The sequence below is a fragment of the Chaetodon auriga genome, chromosome 9, assembly GCF_051107435.1.
Source record: "Chaetodon auriga isolate fChaAug3 chromosome 9, fChaAug3.hap1, whole genome shotgun sequence".
In the NCBI taxonomy this organism is placed as follows: Eukaryota; Metazoa; Chordata; class Actinopteri; order Chaetodontiformes; family Chaetodontidae; genus Chaetodon; species Chaetodon auriga.
This window is the reverse complement of record NC_135082.1, coordinates 16,916,230-16,935,196: the sequence shown is the minus strand read 5'-3', so window position 1 is coordinate 16,935,196 and position 18,967 is coordinate 16,916,230. Positions and strand designations below refer to the sequence as shown.

Below are 18,967 nucleotides of genomic sequence, written 5' to 3'. Positions count from 1 at the left end.
AACAATAGCTGTTAGAGGAGGAGGCATCGGAGCACAGACAGAGAAGAGGAGAGAGGGAGTGAGAGAAACCAACCAGAGGAGCAAATGACACAGACAGCAGGACTAACGACTGTGCACAAGGTGGCAGACAAGATACAGAGGAGAGATACATTAAGCCAAATCAATCCGTCGCTTGCTACTCACTGTGTAATCTAACAAACAATATTTCAAAAATCACATGGTGTGCATACTGTTACTATTATGATTTGTTGAGGGGTGTTCATGTTGTAAAGGTTGGCAGTTACCTTGCAGGCGCCACACTGTGCTCCTTCCTTTGCGGTTGGACCGTAATTACAGTCTAACCAAGAGAGAACACCACAGTCATTAAACTGGTGTGAAGAAGACAATCAGTCACACAGGCTGGAAAATAAAGATAATGACTTGCTGTTTTTGACTGTGTGCTTTGTGTGTGTGCATGTGTGTGTATAAGTCAGGAGTTATCCCATGGGTGTGGGAACCTGTGAAACACCCGATTTTGTTTCAGTTCTGCAAATCCTGAAATAGTTCCTCAACATAACTCATATAGCTCAACTGACATTAGTTTCATTTGCGAGTCATAGCTTAATTTACCACACTTGCAAAAAAGGCCAGATGATTAAAATAGTTTTTAAAAAATCTCTTGTTTTCACGAGAATCTCTTGAGATGACAACAAATCTGACATTGAACTAACACCCTGAAAGGCCACAAGATCTGTGATGATATGGATCACCAGCAATCCCAGAAATGTAATTAAAATTTAACTGTCGGCATACTTTAAATATATTACAACAGCTGGTTGGACTCAGTGCTGGATAGATGCTTTGATTGCAGGCAGAAAATAAATGAAGTCATAACTCTAGCTGTCTCTGACAAAAATGCTGGCACGTACCTGCTTTTGTGTGCAGTAATTCTGCGAGCTGGCCCTGGGATATTTTCTCCCATTTCATGATGCGCTGCAGCGTGTGCTTATGCTATTGCAGGGTTGAAGCCAAAGACAACCCTGGAACAGTACACGGCTCTGGAGTACGCTGCCTGAGTGTTTGACCTCTCTGACCTTTCCCAGTCTCCTCTTCTCTCTGAGATCTTTTCTGGACAGTTTTAACTGCCTTCAAGGAACCAAATTTGAGTGTATTGTGTTGTACAGTACATAAGCCAGCTTTAATATCAAGCAACTGCATTTAAAACCTGCACTCTCAACTTCACCTCGCTGTGCTGAGGCACTGTCAGACGGATGGGAACCTTGATCCTCAGTACCTGAACTGTGTGATTTGAGTGTGAAGATAAAGTGATAAGTTACTGGCTCCCAAATGCTGCTTATGTTGGCAAATCTGTTCATCTACAAAACAAGAAAGGGCTATTACGCACTTCTGCTTGCCCATAGGCCAGATCTGATTAGAGTATTTACGTCAGCCTCAGATTTCATTCCAGAGGATCTCAAGCAAAGTCATCATCTTCTTTTTGTTCTTTTATTAAGCTTTTTCGAAATATTTAATGCCCAGGAATGACATTTTCAGAATTGAGTTTGCCATTTTTTACTCGATCTCAGCTCCTTGCAGTGTTAATCCTTAAATCTCCAAGAACATTTATTTCAGTGTATCCAATCCTGCGTAAAAAGAGCTCAGTCCTACAAAAGGTGTCAAGAAAAGGTAAAGAATCTCTGTAGAGTCAGAGGAATGTGAGCGGCCGCCTGCCAAACACTGTAAATCTACACGTCCAGACAGAGACAAAAACAAGTGTGTAGTACTTGTGCATGCTTGCTTGTATGGATTTCTGTGCTTTGTCTGCAGACGACAGTGACCTCGAATTTGTGCGCAAATGCATGTCCATGTCTGCGTGTGTGTGTCTATGTGTTGCACGTTTGTTCTTTTTGCATGCTTACGTGGGTGCGAATATGTCAGTGTTGTTAGCGTCCATGCTTGAACGCACACCTTCACTGGCATGGAAGTGTGACTGTGTACCTGGTGTGTGTTGCGTGCGTGCAAAACAGATAGTGTTCATAAGTGAACTTTGGACCTGTTGGGTACACGCTGGAGGGAGGCCAATTTAGCCTACATTGTTTACCGAGCCTTTATGCAACGACTGGGACGGCAGAATGTGTTTGCTCACTGTTCCGTGCAGCTTCTACCCACGAAAATGACATCTCAGAAAGACAATTTGTCCTGTGTACTCTGACCGACTCCAAGTTCAAGAGTCACTTCAAGTGGAAGTATTTCCTGTTTGTTTCCTGGAGGAGAGCTTGAACCTTAACTTTGCAGCCAGCCAATCATCAGCTGTGAAATCCTCAAATTTAAAGAGAATGTTTTATGTGTAGGACTCAAACTGAGGTGAAATAAATGCTGAGTTTAATGGCAAATGCATCACAGTTACATGTGTTTGTATTTTAAAGCAGTAAATAAAATGTTCCCAGTGAAACTTGTCCCACCCTCACAATTGTTTTACAATTACTCCAAACAGTTTTGTCTCTGCAAAGTAGCATAACTTACTCTCTTAATTCAAACATTTGCATTCATTACAAAGCAGCATGCTCAATGAGATGAGTTTTTCAAAGGGAATCCCATTACAAAACAACATGCTCCCCTCATCTGTTTCCTCACAGAATCACTTACTGCTCAAAGTGGCCTGAAAACTTAACTGATGGAAATGTCACTCAGTGAATGCAATGTGTCATCTTTAATTTATTCACATCATTTTAATATCAATACGAGGTGGACGTGAAGTTTTTGTCTGTTCTCTTCTCCTCGACATCTACAAATGGGCCGTGACCAAATGAAGAAAAAAACAAACTCAAATGACCAATCAGTGAAGCTAACAAGACTTGCGTCTTTGTCTGGGGGGCAGGCCTTTTGGCTTTTTGAAGGCAGGATAGGCTGGGGTTCCTGTAAACTCCCAAACAACCTCTCAGCTCAGCACTGCACAGTGCTGGATATCACTGTGTTCCAGGTTTATTTGGATCACACAGGAGTGTTTTGATGCTGGTCCTTCCCCTGGCGGAGTCACATCCGGACAAAAGTACTCTTGTGTTACGCTATGAATCCTGCTGAATTTATATCACCCATAAGCAAAAAACAAAAGCTGAATATTTGAGGTCTGGAGAATTTGAAAAGCCTTAAAAATGTAGACATCAGTGGGTCCAGTGGGTGTGTTAGCTACATGCTCTTCAGATGGTGAACAATAATAGACACAGATGCTCCAGCCACAGTAAAATCTATGTATACATTTAGAACACATAACTTAAATATCACCAAACTGTCAGTCAGAGCATAATATCACAAGGACGTGTCATTGACATGATACAGTTCAACAGCACAGCAGAGATGAGGCGAGTGAATGATTCTTAGTTAATCAATAGCCATGTAGGAGTCTCCACAGCTCTGTTAGACTTATATCTGTCTGCACATCTGTCTGTTAGTCATATAATGTTACGTACCACTCATAGTATGAAACACTACAGTTTGTTGTATAACTGCATGTCATCATCTATAGATGTTTTTTTTTCAGGCATGCATAAAGTGCATAGATTCAGGATAGATGTAGGAATGAACTCTTAAAAACTGTGAATGCACCATGTGAGGAAGGGACAGCCATGCAGCGTTGAAACATGGACGAAGATAGTCTAGATAAATACACTGATGACAGAGGGATGAGACTGAATTAATTTATAGGAAATTATAAGAGAAGAAAAGTTCATGGTGGCAGCTGTGGGGACAAAGATAATGATGTTCTTTTATCACTCAGACTCATCCTTCATTAATTAGTATGTAAATACAACCATTCATGTGCATAAAATGTTATTACATTAAGCAGTTATTACTGCTTCATAAGAAACATGATATGATCGTAACATAAATGAATTTATAATTAATGAATACTCATAAACAGCATTTAAGGAGGAACTTACTTTATTCAATCAATTATCAGGAATTTAGCATTGTTTACAGCCTGAACCTGCTTGTTTTACAGTCTTCATGCGGGTGGCCGACATCTGGATATACATTTCAGTGTTCCTCCTTCAGGAGATGTGACTGCCTTAATTGCGTTTTTCTCATTAACGTTTCTTGAAGCGTTCTTCTATTAAACTGCAACATGTTTCTTTTTAAGACTCGGTTGAACGGGGGCCCACACATCTGGTGCTGCACTCGTCTGTCTCGGCCTGTCCTCTGTCGGTAGGGGATCCCCACCACGCAGGCAGGCTGAGGAAACATCGTGTTCACCGTGTTCTCTCAGTCCTCAGCCCTCCCCTCTGTTTGCCTGAGATCCACACTCCTCTGTGGGACTGCGCAGACCTATTGCCCCTGTGGTTTTTCAGACTCCAAAGTTGAATGGTTTTAATTTGTGTTGCTATCTGTAAGGAGAGCGTTATATGAGGTCCTGAATATATGTGAGTTCCCTGTTACACCACTTCACAGCTGCACTTTGAGTTATATCAGGTTCCCCTTTGAGAGAAAGTAAAAGTGGCATGTGAATGGTTTTAATACAAGTGCATAGGCTTGGATAAATTTATGTGCATATTTACATTTGAAAACAGTGTAGCTTGATGTTCAGCTGCACATGGTGTGTCTGCAGCAACCATCCAAGTTCTCAATAGTGACACACAAAGATCCCCGGAGCGAACATGAAAGATCTGGAGAGTCCATTCAGGACCAAAGAGAAGTGGTCTGTGTCCTGTTTCTATTCAAATCCCTACCCCTGCTTTGATAGAACTGTTAAGAGGCCTGTATGTGTGCCTATAGATGTATATACTGTATATTCATTGTTCAGAACCGCTGCTTTTGAGGGTGTTATATGGCCTCACCGCTCCTGTGTCTGTAAACCTTTCAGCCTTGTTTTATAAATGAAGTCGCTGCACATGCACACCATGTGGATCAGTTGCATGTTATTCGATCGTTGCCATTTAGATTTATAGCTCTTTTGCTTGAGTCAGAGCATGTTGTGTGGAAAGCTGACTGAATTATGATCTGATTCATTCCTGTGGTCTTGTTGAAGGAGAACAGTATTATTTGTTTGGCTTGTAGGGATCAGCGGATGGCAGGCTGATGGAACCTCCTACGGCTAATATGAGAAACTTGGTAGAAATGCAGCCCTGGTCACTGCCAGTGAGGACTTGGAAAAAACAAACAACAACTGGAATTTGGGAAGGAAAGAAGTGACATATTTGAAGTTTTATTATATAACTACTTAAAGTAGATTAGTTTTTGTGGTTGTCAACAGTTCACCAGTGTGATTCATCGTTACATTTGGACAACATTATGAAGTCTTGGAGAAGTCTGGCACCCCAGGGCAGAAAGGGATTGACAGATGACATGAAATGAAAAAGTTTTCGGAAATGTACCACTAAACAATAAAAAAAATAAAAGTTAATCCTTAGGTTTTATCAAACAATAGTTATTGCCTGGTAAATTTAGACCTCTGCTTGTAGATCTTTGTTTATTTTGGATGTCACATGAAGGAATATTTAATGCTCACTCTTGTAGCCATTTAAGCTGCTGATGCACTTTCCTTCAGCAATGACCGGCAATGACTTGTCTCACATTATCCATGGGAAATTAGTCATTGCTCCACCGTCATCTCGCAGGTGACAAAGGATTAGCTTTAATGCTCAGCAGAGGAGCCTGCTGGAGTCTGTGGGAACGATTCGGTGTTTGGATGACACTGACAGTGAGAGCTAGCAGGGTTCCCATCGTCCAGTCCAATCCAGATCATGCTGACGAGGCCAGACGTGCATGAGTGAAGCACGTATGCAAGCGTGTGGCCAACCGCACGCATCAGTGTACACACGCGCAAACCAAAACACAAGCGAACACACAAACACGCACCGGGGGACGGTTCGTTGAGGGTCCAGCTCCCTCCAGCGTCGTCCCAGTTGCTGGTGACTTGGGTCACACAGCTGCGAGCTCAGCCAGACGCATGGATGGAAAAAGATGAAGAAAATGGGGAGATGGAAAGAGGGAGAGGGGGGATGGATTGGAAGGAGGAGGTGGTAACGTTCAAGTGAGGGATACTTCAGAGAAGAAGAAAAGGGGGATATTGTATGTGGGCGAGGGGCAGATCGTGAGAAGGGAGAATTCAATCATCCTGTTAAACCAGAATGAGCAAATCAGGAAAATTACTTATGATTTGTCAAGAAGATTTGGCTGCTTCTTATCACCCAATTAAGTAGAATGCCTATAAATATGTTCAGCCATCATTTAGCAGCATCTTTTTGCTTGGAGCAGATGCTGCCAGCCTTCTCAGTGGCAGCCTTTTTGTGCCAAAACCATTAATGACTTATTTATGTAAAGATTCCACATTGTACGCCAGCAGATGACACAGTTTGCAGCAAAGATAAAACCTGCCAATTTAGCATGGTACAGCCCATTGCCGTACCTCGGAAATCAGTTCGATATGTGTATCAGTCAGCTTCACAGCACATACAGTAGATTTCCATTTCTCAGCGTCCCGGCAGTCTTGTGATGGATTTCGGTGCAGCATGTACCCATTGGTCCGATGTCAGCATTCTGCGGCTAAAGGCAACTCAGATTAGACATAGATACACACAACCACACTGGCTGGGGCATACAGTACACTAGAGCAACATAGGCAGATGAATATAGACAGATGGCACTGAACTCTGTAACCTTTTGTACTGGGACATGATCCAGCCAACTGTGTATTTATCACAGGTGCCATGCAAACTGGCAGCCGTCCAGTCTTTTGAGTATCACTATTCATGCATTGTATCAAGTAAACATGGCACGGTTTATAAGGAGCAGCTCTGCCACAGTTTTTGTTTTTTTTTTTAATCTAAGAAATACACACTCAGGATTTACAGATTAGAAACTAAAATAGGGTTTTGGTGTCCAGTAAGCAAGACTGAAAAAAGTAATAAGCAATCCAACAGCTTGGAGGTCTGTGGTAAACTGGGCGACCCGTAACGAGTCAAAGGGCTTTGACACGGCTAATAACGAAGTTCACTGCTATTTAACACTGCATGGCCAATTTAGTCCACAACCTTTGACCTTTCACAGAGCATCCATGAAGCCATTAGTGAGACCACTTAGCTGCATCCAAACCCGGACAGTGTAATCCCTTATCTTTCAGAGCAGGCAAACTTCCATGTGTGCATGTGTGTACATGTTTGCACCAAAACACAGACTGGTATCGTATGACCTATGGCCTGTGCTCTTATTTCTTTCTGGAGGCATGAATGTGGCATGGCAAGGGTTCACCATACTGCATTCCTCCCACATACTCCTCTGGGTCCCGCTTCTATTTTAGTATTTTCACGGTAAATTTAGCCAGGACATTCTCCCTGTTACAGCACGAGGTAAATCTTTACATTATGGCCTGGAGCTGTCTGACTTCCAGATGCTGCGAGGTCCCCAAGCTTGTTAAATGTAATGTACTGCACACAGCACCATTTGCCACACTACTGCTTGTCCTGTTGTAAACTGCTATTAGTGTCAGCAAAGGCTAATATAAATGAAGTGATTATCATTTTGTATGAACTGAAATTAAGTGCATTAATTTCTGGGATGCAAAGCGGTAAAGCGGGCCTGTATATTGTCTGCAGAAATGGAGGCAAGCAGGGAGCAGCTCTTGCCTCGCCCTCTCGCCGGTTATGCACACAGTTTGGCATGTCACCGAGGCAGACGTTCCAGCAAAGGGACGGGACTGAATGCAGATCCTCACAGATGCTGAAAAGAGAAGATGAGCACACACACACCTGCTCGTGGTGTCTTCTCATTGTGCAACAGCTACATTCAGGGATGTACAGAGGAAGAAATGGTTCCTATGTTTCCAACCATGCAGATCATAAATAAAGCCTTTCTCTAGCTAAGTACAGCCTATTAAAACGTTGGTCCTTTGGCGCCTGTAACCAACATTTAGCCAAACCGCTTAACACGGCAAGTCAGACACATGATAGTGCTGAGTTCATGACATAATGTTGTAACTTTTAAAGCCTTAAACTGATATATAATCAGGCTTGGAACCTGGTTTTACTCTAATTCCATGCAGGATGCATGAAATCACTGCAATCACGGAATGCTCTGACAGCAAAGGCTGCATTTATTTTTCTCTTCACTCATGTGCTCCTTTCGCTCCAGATGCAGGGAAATAAATTGCTGTTTCTAAACACCACATGATAATACGATGAATCGCCTTGTCAATCACTCTTGCTGTTCCCATAGATGTATGTGCGTGTGCGCGCTTTCCCGTGTTTGTACAGACGGTATTGGTCGCGTGTGTGAGAAGATAATCGTCTGTGGACGTGTAATTACATGGCACCACTTGTGTGGCAGCAGAACAAAAACAAGAAGCTCCCTATGGTTTGCAACAGACTGTAAAGGAACGCGGGCATAGAGGATCCATAATGTCACCCACTGGTTTCGTTTCAGCTCATCGTGTCCCTCACGCATTTGTTTAGATATCTGAAGATAAGTAGCACATTAACAAGAATAAATAATTCATGTTCTGGAAGAAAAAGCCTAAATTTCTTTTCGTGTTTTGAGCAGTGTAAAACCTCACGAAATTGGAGACAGATGGGAAAAAAAGAAAGAGGAAAAAAAAACCATCCACCTGAGTTTGAATGACTAAGCTGAACACAAAAGGATTAAATGTTCTTGTTTGAAACGAATTGCTCCTGACATGATGGGTGTAAACATGTCCAATACAAGACAACCATTTCCTCTGAACCGCTGTCTCATGTGTGAGTGTGAGAGTGTGTGTGTGTGTGTGTACACCCGTGTGTGTGTTTGTCCATAGCTAATCTCACGTACTGCCCATCAGCCTTTTATTTTTCGTACACATTTCCGACCAGGGTGGAGTAGAAACATGTAATCAGGATTATTTAATCAAATTACCAAAAAAAATCAACCCAGATTACATTTGAAAAATTTACATGATAGCTATGTCTTATGTGTTTATGACACATTAACATATATGTTTATGACTGTATGCTAAAGAACTTCTTGTGGTCCCAGTTTCTGAAAAACCTTTTTTCATTGTCCACTCTGTTTCATCCCTCCACTGACTGCTGACTCCTCACTCCTTCTCATTGGCCAGTAGGGGCCACAAGTGATCTGCTTCACCCACATGTCCCCAGACACACCTGGCAGAGATCTGCAGTCCTCTCGGCTTTAACTGAACTGAGTGAACCTGAAATTCCACCACTACAAGGAAATACATATGACCTCCTGTTGACTTAGAGGCTGTGTGGCAATATTCACCTGATCTATCCAGCTATCAATCTAACTGTCTTCAAATAATACGCTTATTCTTCGAAAGATACTGAAGGTAACTTTCAGTTTGATGGTTATGTATATTCAGGACGGAGCTGCTTGACATTTAATGCATAATGCTTCTCTTTTCTGAATTAAGACCTTAATGGCACAAAAGGTTACAGCATGGAATCCCATGCTGTGAAAAAAAGCCAATGTGCGAATGTTTCAAACCAATTATACTTTGAAAAGCCAACATGTAGAAACTGGTTTTACTGTCATGTAACACCGGGCTCGTTCGTGCACCCCGATCCGTATCAAATGTCAAAACCCTCAAATGGATTAAATGGAGACAGAGGTGTAAGACATTTATATAACTATCCAACAAGAGAGCAGCTTGCAATTAGTCATGTCGAGAGCGGTTTAGTTTTTCTGTTACACCTTTACCAGCAGCAATGGCTCTCCAAGAATTAATACATTAATTACACCCCTGATGACAAAAGAGGCTTATTGAAGCCAACAAACCCACTTAATCTGAATTTTGAAGTGTTTAGGGGATTTGTGAAAACCACACACGTAATCTGAAATGTTATATAAGATAGAATTGAGCTAATTCATCTGTCTCAGCTTGAGTTTACCTACAAGTTATAAGCAGTTGTGTAACAATGTCTCTGTGGTGAGGAGCTGCACGAAGGAGACTGTATGTGGGCAATAAGTGGGCAAACACCATAATGCTTGCTCTTGTCTGGCAGCCTTTAGCGTCTTGGAAAGCCTTGAGCTGAATTTAGGTCATTATGTGGAGAACAAGTTTTGTTTCCCATCCTGGAACAATGGCCCAGCTTTACTACACATATTACCACCCATTGAATGAGGTACGGAGATCGGCATGATGATTGTTCCCTTCAGGTACTTTTGGAGACAGATCTTTTGCTTTGACTGCCTGAAACAGACGCTCACACAGCTGTGCGGAGATGAAACAATTGGCGGCATTTCAGGAAACTGTCATTTTCATTGTGACTCTGGGCCCATTGTGCTGGATTGGAGACGCATCATACAAGTGCCAGTCTGAGCGTGGCACTCGCAGTTATGGCTGCATATCCAGGGGTATCGCCAGAGCTCAATTGCCTCTTTGTGCTTTGAGAACACAGTTGTTGAGAACAAACAACAGCAGAGAATCGAGCACACAGTCAAAGGGCTCCTGCCTCCTTCATTTGGAAGGCAAGATGGGACAGTCTCACACGCGTCCCACTGAAGTTCCCCCTTTCGGGGCCATGCCACCCTCTCCCAGGACGGTGTGCGCATTCCGTTTGGCCGAACCCCCTCACAGATTCTGCTGTCACTACCAGCACTTCAACTATCCTGAGAGAGCTATGAGCTACTCGCCCCCTTACTCACCGAGTCTGTTCAAGAGGCCGGATCGGCGGTAAGTGGGGACGTCGCAGAGGACAGTCAGATAGTTTGTCTTGCGTGTGAGAGGGTGTTTGGCATGACAGTGAGATTAACAGCTCAATAGAGGATGGGTGATATCAGCGGTGTGCAGGGTTGTGGATGCAGTGTTTGTCATGAAACTGCTTGGATTACAACTCACGTGTGTGTTCACATTGAAGCAGTGAACTTTCATAATGTTCAACCTTGCCAAACAGAGAACAAAAAAGAACAAGAAATGAAGCAACCTATTCTCTGTATCTGCTGTATTTAAAGAGATATTATGCCATCGTAACACATCTTCATGCCTCTGTCTTAAACCTTGAGGATCATGCCATCGAAAGTGATCCTTTTCAATTTCCAATCATGGTGAATTTGCTAAACTGATATGTGCATTGTGGGCCGTTGTGGATGCAGCGCCGAAAGCAGGCGGTGATATCTCTACCAGCCCTCGGATAACAATGTCAGTCCTGTCATCGTCTTCTGCATGCACTGCATGTTTGACACAACCTATCACATAAAGTAATATTACATGCAATCCAAGGGCAGAAATTGTCAGCCTGTTAAATTTATTGAAAAATCTCATGAGCAAATCCAAGGCCATGTGTCTCGTTTCTACTCATGGCTCAGGAGACTTATAGGTGATGTGATAATAATGACTGCCTCTGGGTGTCCTAGTGTACGTAGTGTTCAGTATTCATTGGTTGTAACCAGCCGTATTGCCCCCTCACTCACTGCTTCCTCTGAGATCGCCTCTGGCTGCAGCCCATAGCAGGCCTGTGTGTTCTCAGTCCACGCGCTCATACACGCCGTGCATTCCTAATTGCGAGAGTGCAGATTTCACACAGTGAAGAGGAGAAAAGCCATCTTTTTGACCTGATCTATGAACCGTTTTTTTTTCTCTGTGGACCTGTCTTGTTATTGGTCTGTATTATGAACATCTTGAAATCGGGGCGTCAAAACCCCAGAATGCTGCTCATAACAAAAGCTGGGAGGTTGGTGGCATGCCTCAACCTCATTCTTCTTAAGCCACTGGTGCAGATGAATCACAGTATTATATAATGCGGTTGGCTCTTGCGCAGGGGACATCTGATGGAAATCGTGGCCCATCGCCTAGCTTTAGAGTGACTCACTAGATTTGGCACACGCCAAACAGTCCGGCAACAAGAGTCCCACAGAAAAATGAGGGATTCTGTCAGACAGCATAGGTCAACGTCTGTGGCACTTAAACTGCTTGAAAGCATGCAGATACGAGTTAAACTAGAACAGCTTTTGTTTGTGTAAATCTCTTTTGCTTGTTGAGATTTGCATCGGAGCAGTTAAACTGATTAAAACAGGCCTTGCAGGAAGGTCACAGGCATCATATTTTACACTGTCATCCTCTCCCTGCATGTGGCTCATTAGGTATTTACTTGAACAGCGCACGAAGGCTCCCCGCTGCCTGCAGTTTCTATCTGAGCATCTCAGCCGAGCCACAGGCAATCGCTGTGACTCACCCCTCCTAAATGGGACTATCACAGCAGGGCAAGGTAATTCAGCAGCCCCTCATCGCCAGAACAGGGCCTGCTATTAAACCTGGCAGCTGTACGCTCACAGCGCCAAATCTGAGACGACAGGCACTATGGGCCCTAATACCCAGTCAATGTGCTTTCTGCTTAGCCTTGTTAGGCCTACCAAAAGTCAGCCCTTCCACTCTAATTGTTTCGTTACATAACACTTTTTCTCCTTTTTCTCCAAAAAAAAGTGCCAGACTGTAGTTTACTGCGCAGAGACAGAGAGTTGGGGGCCCTGGGTCATTTACAATGCAAGTTTTCTTTTGCTGTGCACTGTGATCTTGCAGGAAGAAACATTTCCATATGAGTTATTACGATTAGCTGGGAATGTTCTGCAGGTCGTGGGTGTTTTGGAAGAAAACTTATGATGCAACAGAGGCTCTCTAATAGAAATCTAATTGGTTTATAATCAGTATTGAATCAGATAATTATAACAACAGAAGGGAATATAATGTCACAGCTGAGAGACACTGGGCAATTACGTTAAAGCTATTAAAACCTGCACGGACGCCTCGATGAAAACAAAGTCTATTGCTCAATAACAGCCGTAGTCAGTACTCAGAGCAGCAGGTATGTTTTTCTTTTGCGTCTTCTGTGGTCGGCTTCCACCACAAATTGTTTATTGTACTTTGCAGGAGGCTCAGTGCAGTTGCATCACACTTTGTAACTTGCAAGTTCAAAAGACCGTTTCAGGGGCAAGAGGTCATACATGAGCACATGGTTCTTCAGCGCTGGGTCCTGGCTGATTCCTATAGGTCCTTCCAGCATGGATATTGACACTAAATGGAAATGGTGATAGGCTATGAGCAACAAATGAATCACAGTCTGTGTTACCCTAAATTACCTTTGACTGATGTTAATGTTAATTAGGGTGAACTAGAGTGTGATAAAAAGCAAGTAGTATAGCAGGTCAACAGTATTACATAAAGAAATGAGCAGATGAATGAATGCATGAATGAATTTTCCTTGAGTGTCCTTGAGAATTTTCCATGTTTTTTTCAAGCAGGAAAAAAAAGCAGAATTATTAAATAATAGAGTCAGGAGAAGGTATTCGGAAAATTCCAGGGTAAACATTGTGTCCAAGGACAAAGCCTCCGTCATAAATATTGTCCCGGTGTATTTTACATTTTCACCACCAGAGACCGATAGAGTTCAGACCGAGACTGAGGGGAAATTTACCGGGAGAAGGTGGAAAAGTACCTTTGCGGAGCACATGTGCATATCTGCAGATGATAGAGTACATTCCGTTATGCGGCACGCTTACTGAAAAAACAAAAACCCTAACAGACAACAACAACAAAGTGATGGGAACGACATGTTATTGTACTTGTACATAATGTGTACGTCAAGGGCGGTTTATTTTAAGTCGTGAAAGTTTACACGTCACATCAAGAACTCAAATATAAATGCTTTTACATATTTGAAGAAAACATACTCTGAAATTATTTTCAAATAAGGTCAGTGGAAAGCAGATGATCCACATTATTTTCTTTGGTCAAATTGAGTTGTTATTCATTAGTAACACGAGTGACTAGTTTGTGCAGAACTCCGATTGTTCAGTTGCTTGTTATGATGTCCTTTGTTGCAGTGAGCACGGATTTCGGTCTGTGGGTTACATGCAGAAGCCAGCAGCAGCAGAGAAGTTCAGAAACAGGGCAGACGTAATGCTGCGTTCACATGCTCCCCTTAAAGTCGTTGTTTCGACATGCGTTTTTTGTTTACGTCTATCGAGCTATGGTGCAACCTGAAATTAATCGTTTTTGTTGACTTTTGTTTTGTAAATTAAGTGGTTGAGGGTTTAGGGGTGTACTTTGCACTGCACTGCAGGACGAAAATGACAAATGCATTGTTTTTGTAGACTGATAACACGATAACAAGTTGTTTTTTTGTCGTTGTTGATGAGATCTAACTTTCTGATTGTAACAATCATGAATAACAACTGGAAATCAGAATAACAATAGATCATGCTATCAAAAAAAGCATTGCTGTAAGAGAGCCCACCTGAGACCTACATCACTTTCATACTTGAAAATGTAGTATGTGTTTGTGTGGTGGATGTTCTCACCACACAAAGTAAACGTTTTTATATCATTATAGAAAAAAAGATTCTGAATTTAAAAATCTTTTAAAGTGGAAGTAGCATAAAATATCACTTTCAAGTACATTCTTACATACAATAGTTCCTGTGAAATGTGTGCATTAACCTAGTATGTGGCATTTTATAGAGTAGTTGTAAAGTTGCAGGCTGTATACATCCATGCATCTTATTTTGTGGCTGCATGTGTTACATTTTAATGTTTACTCTGCACAATACACAGAGGAAAAAAACATCCCCCTGATAGTAGTAAGTCTGACAAAACAGCAGTGTACGACGAGAGCCTCCTGAGTCCGTGACCAAACGTGATGATCCTTCCTCCAGGTTTGTTAAGTAACAAAAAAAAAAAAAAAAGGAAAAAGAAAAAAGCTGAGGTGTTTTTTATCAGATTCTTGCTCGGTCCAGCACCTAAAGTGATTTTTTCCTGCTGCGCGGGAAGGCACCATAAAAGTCTGCCCCCCCCTCCCCAGCTCATTTGACTAATTTATGCGCGCGTCATCCGACGTCAGGAGCAGGCCATTCAAATAGCAGCCTGTGGCAGAAATAGCATCAGACAGTCGCTCGTGATAACCGGCGAAGCTCACACACAGACACAGCACCGCAGCTCAGCCAAGCCGCGAGCCAGTGCATCGTTACGAAAAGACGAAACAAATCCGGACACACGGTCGAGTGAAGCAACCAGTCGCAAACGTGGCGAGAAATATAATCCAAACGAGTCTGGTACTCAACATGAGCACGGAGCTGTTCGCGAAAACACCCATGGAGGTGGCCGTCTACCAGTTACACAACTTCTCCATCTCTTTCTTCTCCTCGTTCCTCGGAGGAGACGTCGTGTCGGTCAAACTTGACAACAGGTAAATATGCGACACCTTTCCGACATCATGTATTTCGTCAATAATGCGTTTGAGTCGTAAAAAGTGGCAGCATGAGTCTGTTGTCTTTGTACTGCGGGCCTCCAGATTCGGTGTTTTCACGCAGAGGTTTGAAGTAAACGCGGCCATTTGCACGTCTTGTGTTTGTGATTACCCCCAAACGCCGTGTGTGCTCAGCTGTGTGTCTCTCTGCTGTGTGTTTGGACTTTGAGCGCATATCTATGCTGCTCTCTTCGCCACTTCCTACACTCTGTCCTCTTATCACCATATCAGAGCCTAATCCTGCACTCAGAGCAGCGCACCAGTAAACAGTTTTCCTTTCTGTTTGGTTCGTTGTCATTGACCAGTGAATCCAGGAAGCACCGAAGCGCTTGTGTTTGTGAATATTTTGGAGCTGAGCTGACTGTGATGTGAGCAGCGGTTGTGGTTTTGAACTGTTGACTTATGGCCTCTTTTTTCCTCTCCTCTGCAGTGCCTCTGGTGCTAGCGTTGTGGCCATCGACAACAAGATTGAACAGGCGATGGTAAGCTGAGAAAACAAACACCCACACAAAAACATGGACGTAGGTTGCACCATCATGATGTAGGTTGCACTATATAGAACGAGCATGCACAGTCAGCCTTTAAGGATGAGCTGATGCTGTTCTTTAAAGCAATTTGACTACCAGAGGATCCACATTGACTAGAACATGCATCAAACTGAGCTTGTAGATGGACTTTTGAGCACAAGGGTTTGTCCTGAAAGAGACATCAGCATGTGTAGAACAGCTGAAACCCAGCAACCTCCCAAAACACTGTCCTCCCAATGCATCCTGCACAAAACCAGCTCTCTATGAATGCTCCTGGATAGCAGAAAACAAGTGCAGGAGGATGGCGGGAAGTCCAAAAAACAGAGGCTGATCAGTTTTTTGCAGCAGAGGATTATTGAAAGCACCCTTGAAAACTTGAAGTTGAAGCATGCATGCAGACAATGAAGAGATCCATGCAAGCAAATAGACAGAATCGACTAGAAAATATCCTCTGACGGCGAGCTTGCCAGCAGAACTCCATCATCCTTTCAGCGCACGCACCAGCCGTGCAGCCCTCTGACCTTCTCTCTGTGTTCGTACCTAAACTCATCTGTTTCCTCTTCTTCCTCACGGCAGGATCTTGTCAAGAACCACCTGATGTACGCGGTGCGCGAGGAGGTGGAGATCCTCAAAGAGCAGATCAAGGAGCTGGCGGAGAAGAACAACCAGCTGGAGCGGGAGAACTACCTGCTGAAGAACCTGGCCAGCCCCGAGCAGCTGGAGAAGTTCCAGTCTCGCATCCCGGCAGACGTGCTGCTGGACAATCAGAGCGCCCAGGTGACCCCAGACCAGCAGCAGCAGCAGCAACAGCAGCAGCAGACCTGCATCCACAGCTCTGGCTCTGCTGTGTAAGTGGCTCTGCCTTGGGGCGGGCAGAGCCACTGTCTCCTAACAGTAATGGACCTCCATTTGAATGAAGCGTTACAAAATCGCCGTCGCTGAGAACCCTTCAAAACAGTGAAGGCGAAGCATCGGGGCTGCAAATGATCGATGGGACACAAAAGAACTGTTGACTCTGAAAAGCACAAAACAGAACTTGAGACGCTCTGACCGGTGCGGTGTCAGGCCCGTCCTCTGATACCGTCCAACTCTTTGTCGTAGTCTCCGTGTAGACAAAAGCGCTGAGAATAGAGAGAGGGGGCTGACTAGATACCGACGAGCGCTTGCTTTCAGACAGGCTGGGGGGGCTTTCCCTGACTAGCCAAACCCTTCCAACAGGCACCCTTTGCTCCAGAGACGGGTGTGAGGGAGGCGTTGATGGGGCTGGCCCTTGCAGGTGCTAACTTGGAAAGTGCGGCGCTCCCCGCTCACCCAGGGGAGGCCGCCGATCTGAGACGGTCCCCCATGTCTCAACGAGAAGAGCCCCGTCACGTGGATTTGTCCCATCTCTAAATACAAGCATCAAGCCACACATTTCAGCCACATAACGTGGACTTTTCCTGTACCCACAGTGTATTGCTCATGTGTTGATGTACATTTAAGCATAACAAGAATAATCAACAGGATAAGCTAAGGCAACAGAGGTGGAGGTTAATGCAGTATAGCCTGTTAGAGCTGGTGGACCGCTGCAGTGAACTGATCCATATACTGTCATGATTCATAAAATGTAATCTTGTATTGTCTGCAGATGGGGCTTGCTGCTTATGGGGGAAGTTAATCCTGCTATATCTCCTGTTTTTTGTTTGTGATTCTGAACAAAAATCAGCTGTTTGTAAAATAGGAGTGTTGTACAGTGGTCTTAAAAGATTTTCTCATGTAATCCAGGGTGTCAGGCATGTCTGGCCGCCCTGTTTGCCTAGCTCCTCACAGTAAAGGATAACTACAATGTACATAAAAATGGAAACGTCCTGGGGCGAATTTAGCGGCGGCGGTGAGCACGTCGGCGCCGCAGATGCACTCCTGATTTTAGCGGCGCCGTCCAGAATCTGGTCCGCTTCTTGCTTTTAGATATGCCAACTTGAAAACGATGGCATGACAACAGTGCCTGTCTGTAGTAAGAGGAACGCATTTCCACACTGAGCTCTGTTGTTATTGTTATTTTCTAGCTACCAAAGACTCCCCCCCCCCCCCTTTTTTTTTTTTTTTTTTTTACTCTCACAACAACAGAAGCCAAGCCAAACCAGGACCATGTGTAAAACTTCACAGGGAGAAGCTAGTGCTAAAGTTTCTATGTGTTTTTGTAAAGATAACGGTGTTGTTGCTGTAAAGTATCCTGGAAACAGTTGATCACTATGGTGTTTGGATACGGCTGCACATTTGCAATAAACCTTATGTTTACATAATACAACACGTTGACACACTGTGTTTTGTTCTTGAACCGAGCCCACGTAGCTTGTGTTTGATCCAGAAATGAAAGATTTACGGTTTGATACGTGGCTCCATCACAGACGCTTGGCAGGAAGGTTGAATTCATGATCTAACATTGGGAGTCTATGGAAATAGAATCTATTACAAGTCCTTAAGCTAACAGCTAATGTGTTTTTAAGCAGGTGTAATGAATGCTCTATTTCCATTACTAATGCATTATGCACTGCTACACTGAAGTAATAGGGGAATACCACTGACGCCAGACCAGCTTTGTTTTATTTTTAACATTCTGCTTATGGCAGTGTTTTGGAGGTTGCATATTCTGTGCATTGGAGAGATTTATTCACTGGAAATCCAGTCAGGGAGGACGGATGAAGCGGCTGTGACAACACCCAGGATGATTTCATTTTCTGCTGCTCAAAGAAGAGTCTGAGCCTGTGAAATTCATCTCATTTGAATTTCAGAGTAAACAGCATCGTCTGTTCGCGAAACTTTTTTTACATTCCTGGAAGTTGCAGCCACTCCTTCGCAACATCTTTGAAATGCGCGTCTGTCGAGCATTGGGAGCCTTGTTTAGTGTTTACAAGGCCGTCTTGACGAGCAGCATGTGATTTGTAAAATCCAACACAGTGTTGCTGTGAGCCACGAGGCTCCTACTTCAGACAAAGGTGCTTTTTAATTTAGCATGTTTACTCCGCGCTCATTGAGGAAAATAGATCAGTATTGGTAAGAACGCAAACTTTTTTTCCCCCAAAAGTCAAAAACAGTATGACCACTAATGATAGTGAAGTAATAATAGCTGGTTGCCAGTGGATTGGAATCTGCCAGAGTGAAAAAACAGTTTGTCCTAGTAGCATTTTCCCTCAGACGGATTGGCAGCCAGTCAGCGCAGCCTGTGTGTAACTAGATATGTTGTGGCTTCCCTGGTGC

General features: G+C 43.6%; 1 protein-coding gene across 2 annotated transcripts in view; it reads left to right on the top strand.

Moving 5' to 3' along the window:
* tsc22d3 (TSC22 domain family, member 3) overlaps window positions 1-18,017 on the top strand; it is a 35,037-nt gene extending 17,020 nt beyond the window's left edge. The window contains exons 1-3 of one of the 2 annotated variants that reach the window (XM_076739662.1): window positions 14,838-15,143; window positions 15,634-15,685; window positions 16,307-18,017. In XM_076739662.1, the coding sequence (XP_076595777.1) occupies window positions 15,019-15,143; window positions 15,634-15,685; window positions 16,307-16,582 (453 nt within the window). In that variant the 5' untranslated portion in view covers window positions 14,838-15,018 and the 3' untranslated portion in view covers window positions 16,583-18,017. Of the gene's footprint in view, window positions 1-14,837; window positions 15,144-15,633; window positions 15,686-16,306 lie in introns of those variants that run through there. The other variant, XM_076739661.1, reaches the window with a different exon arrangement.
* Window positions 18,018-18,967: the final 950 nt, after the last annotated feature.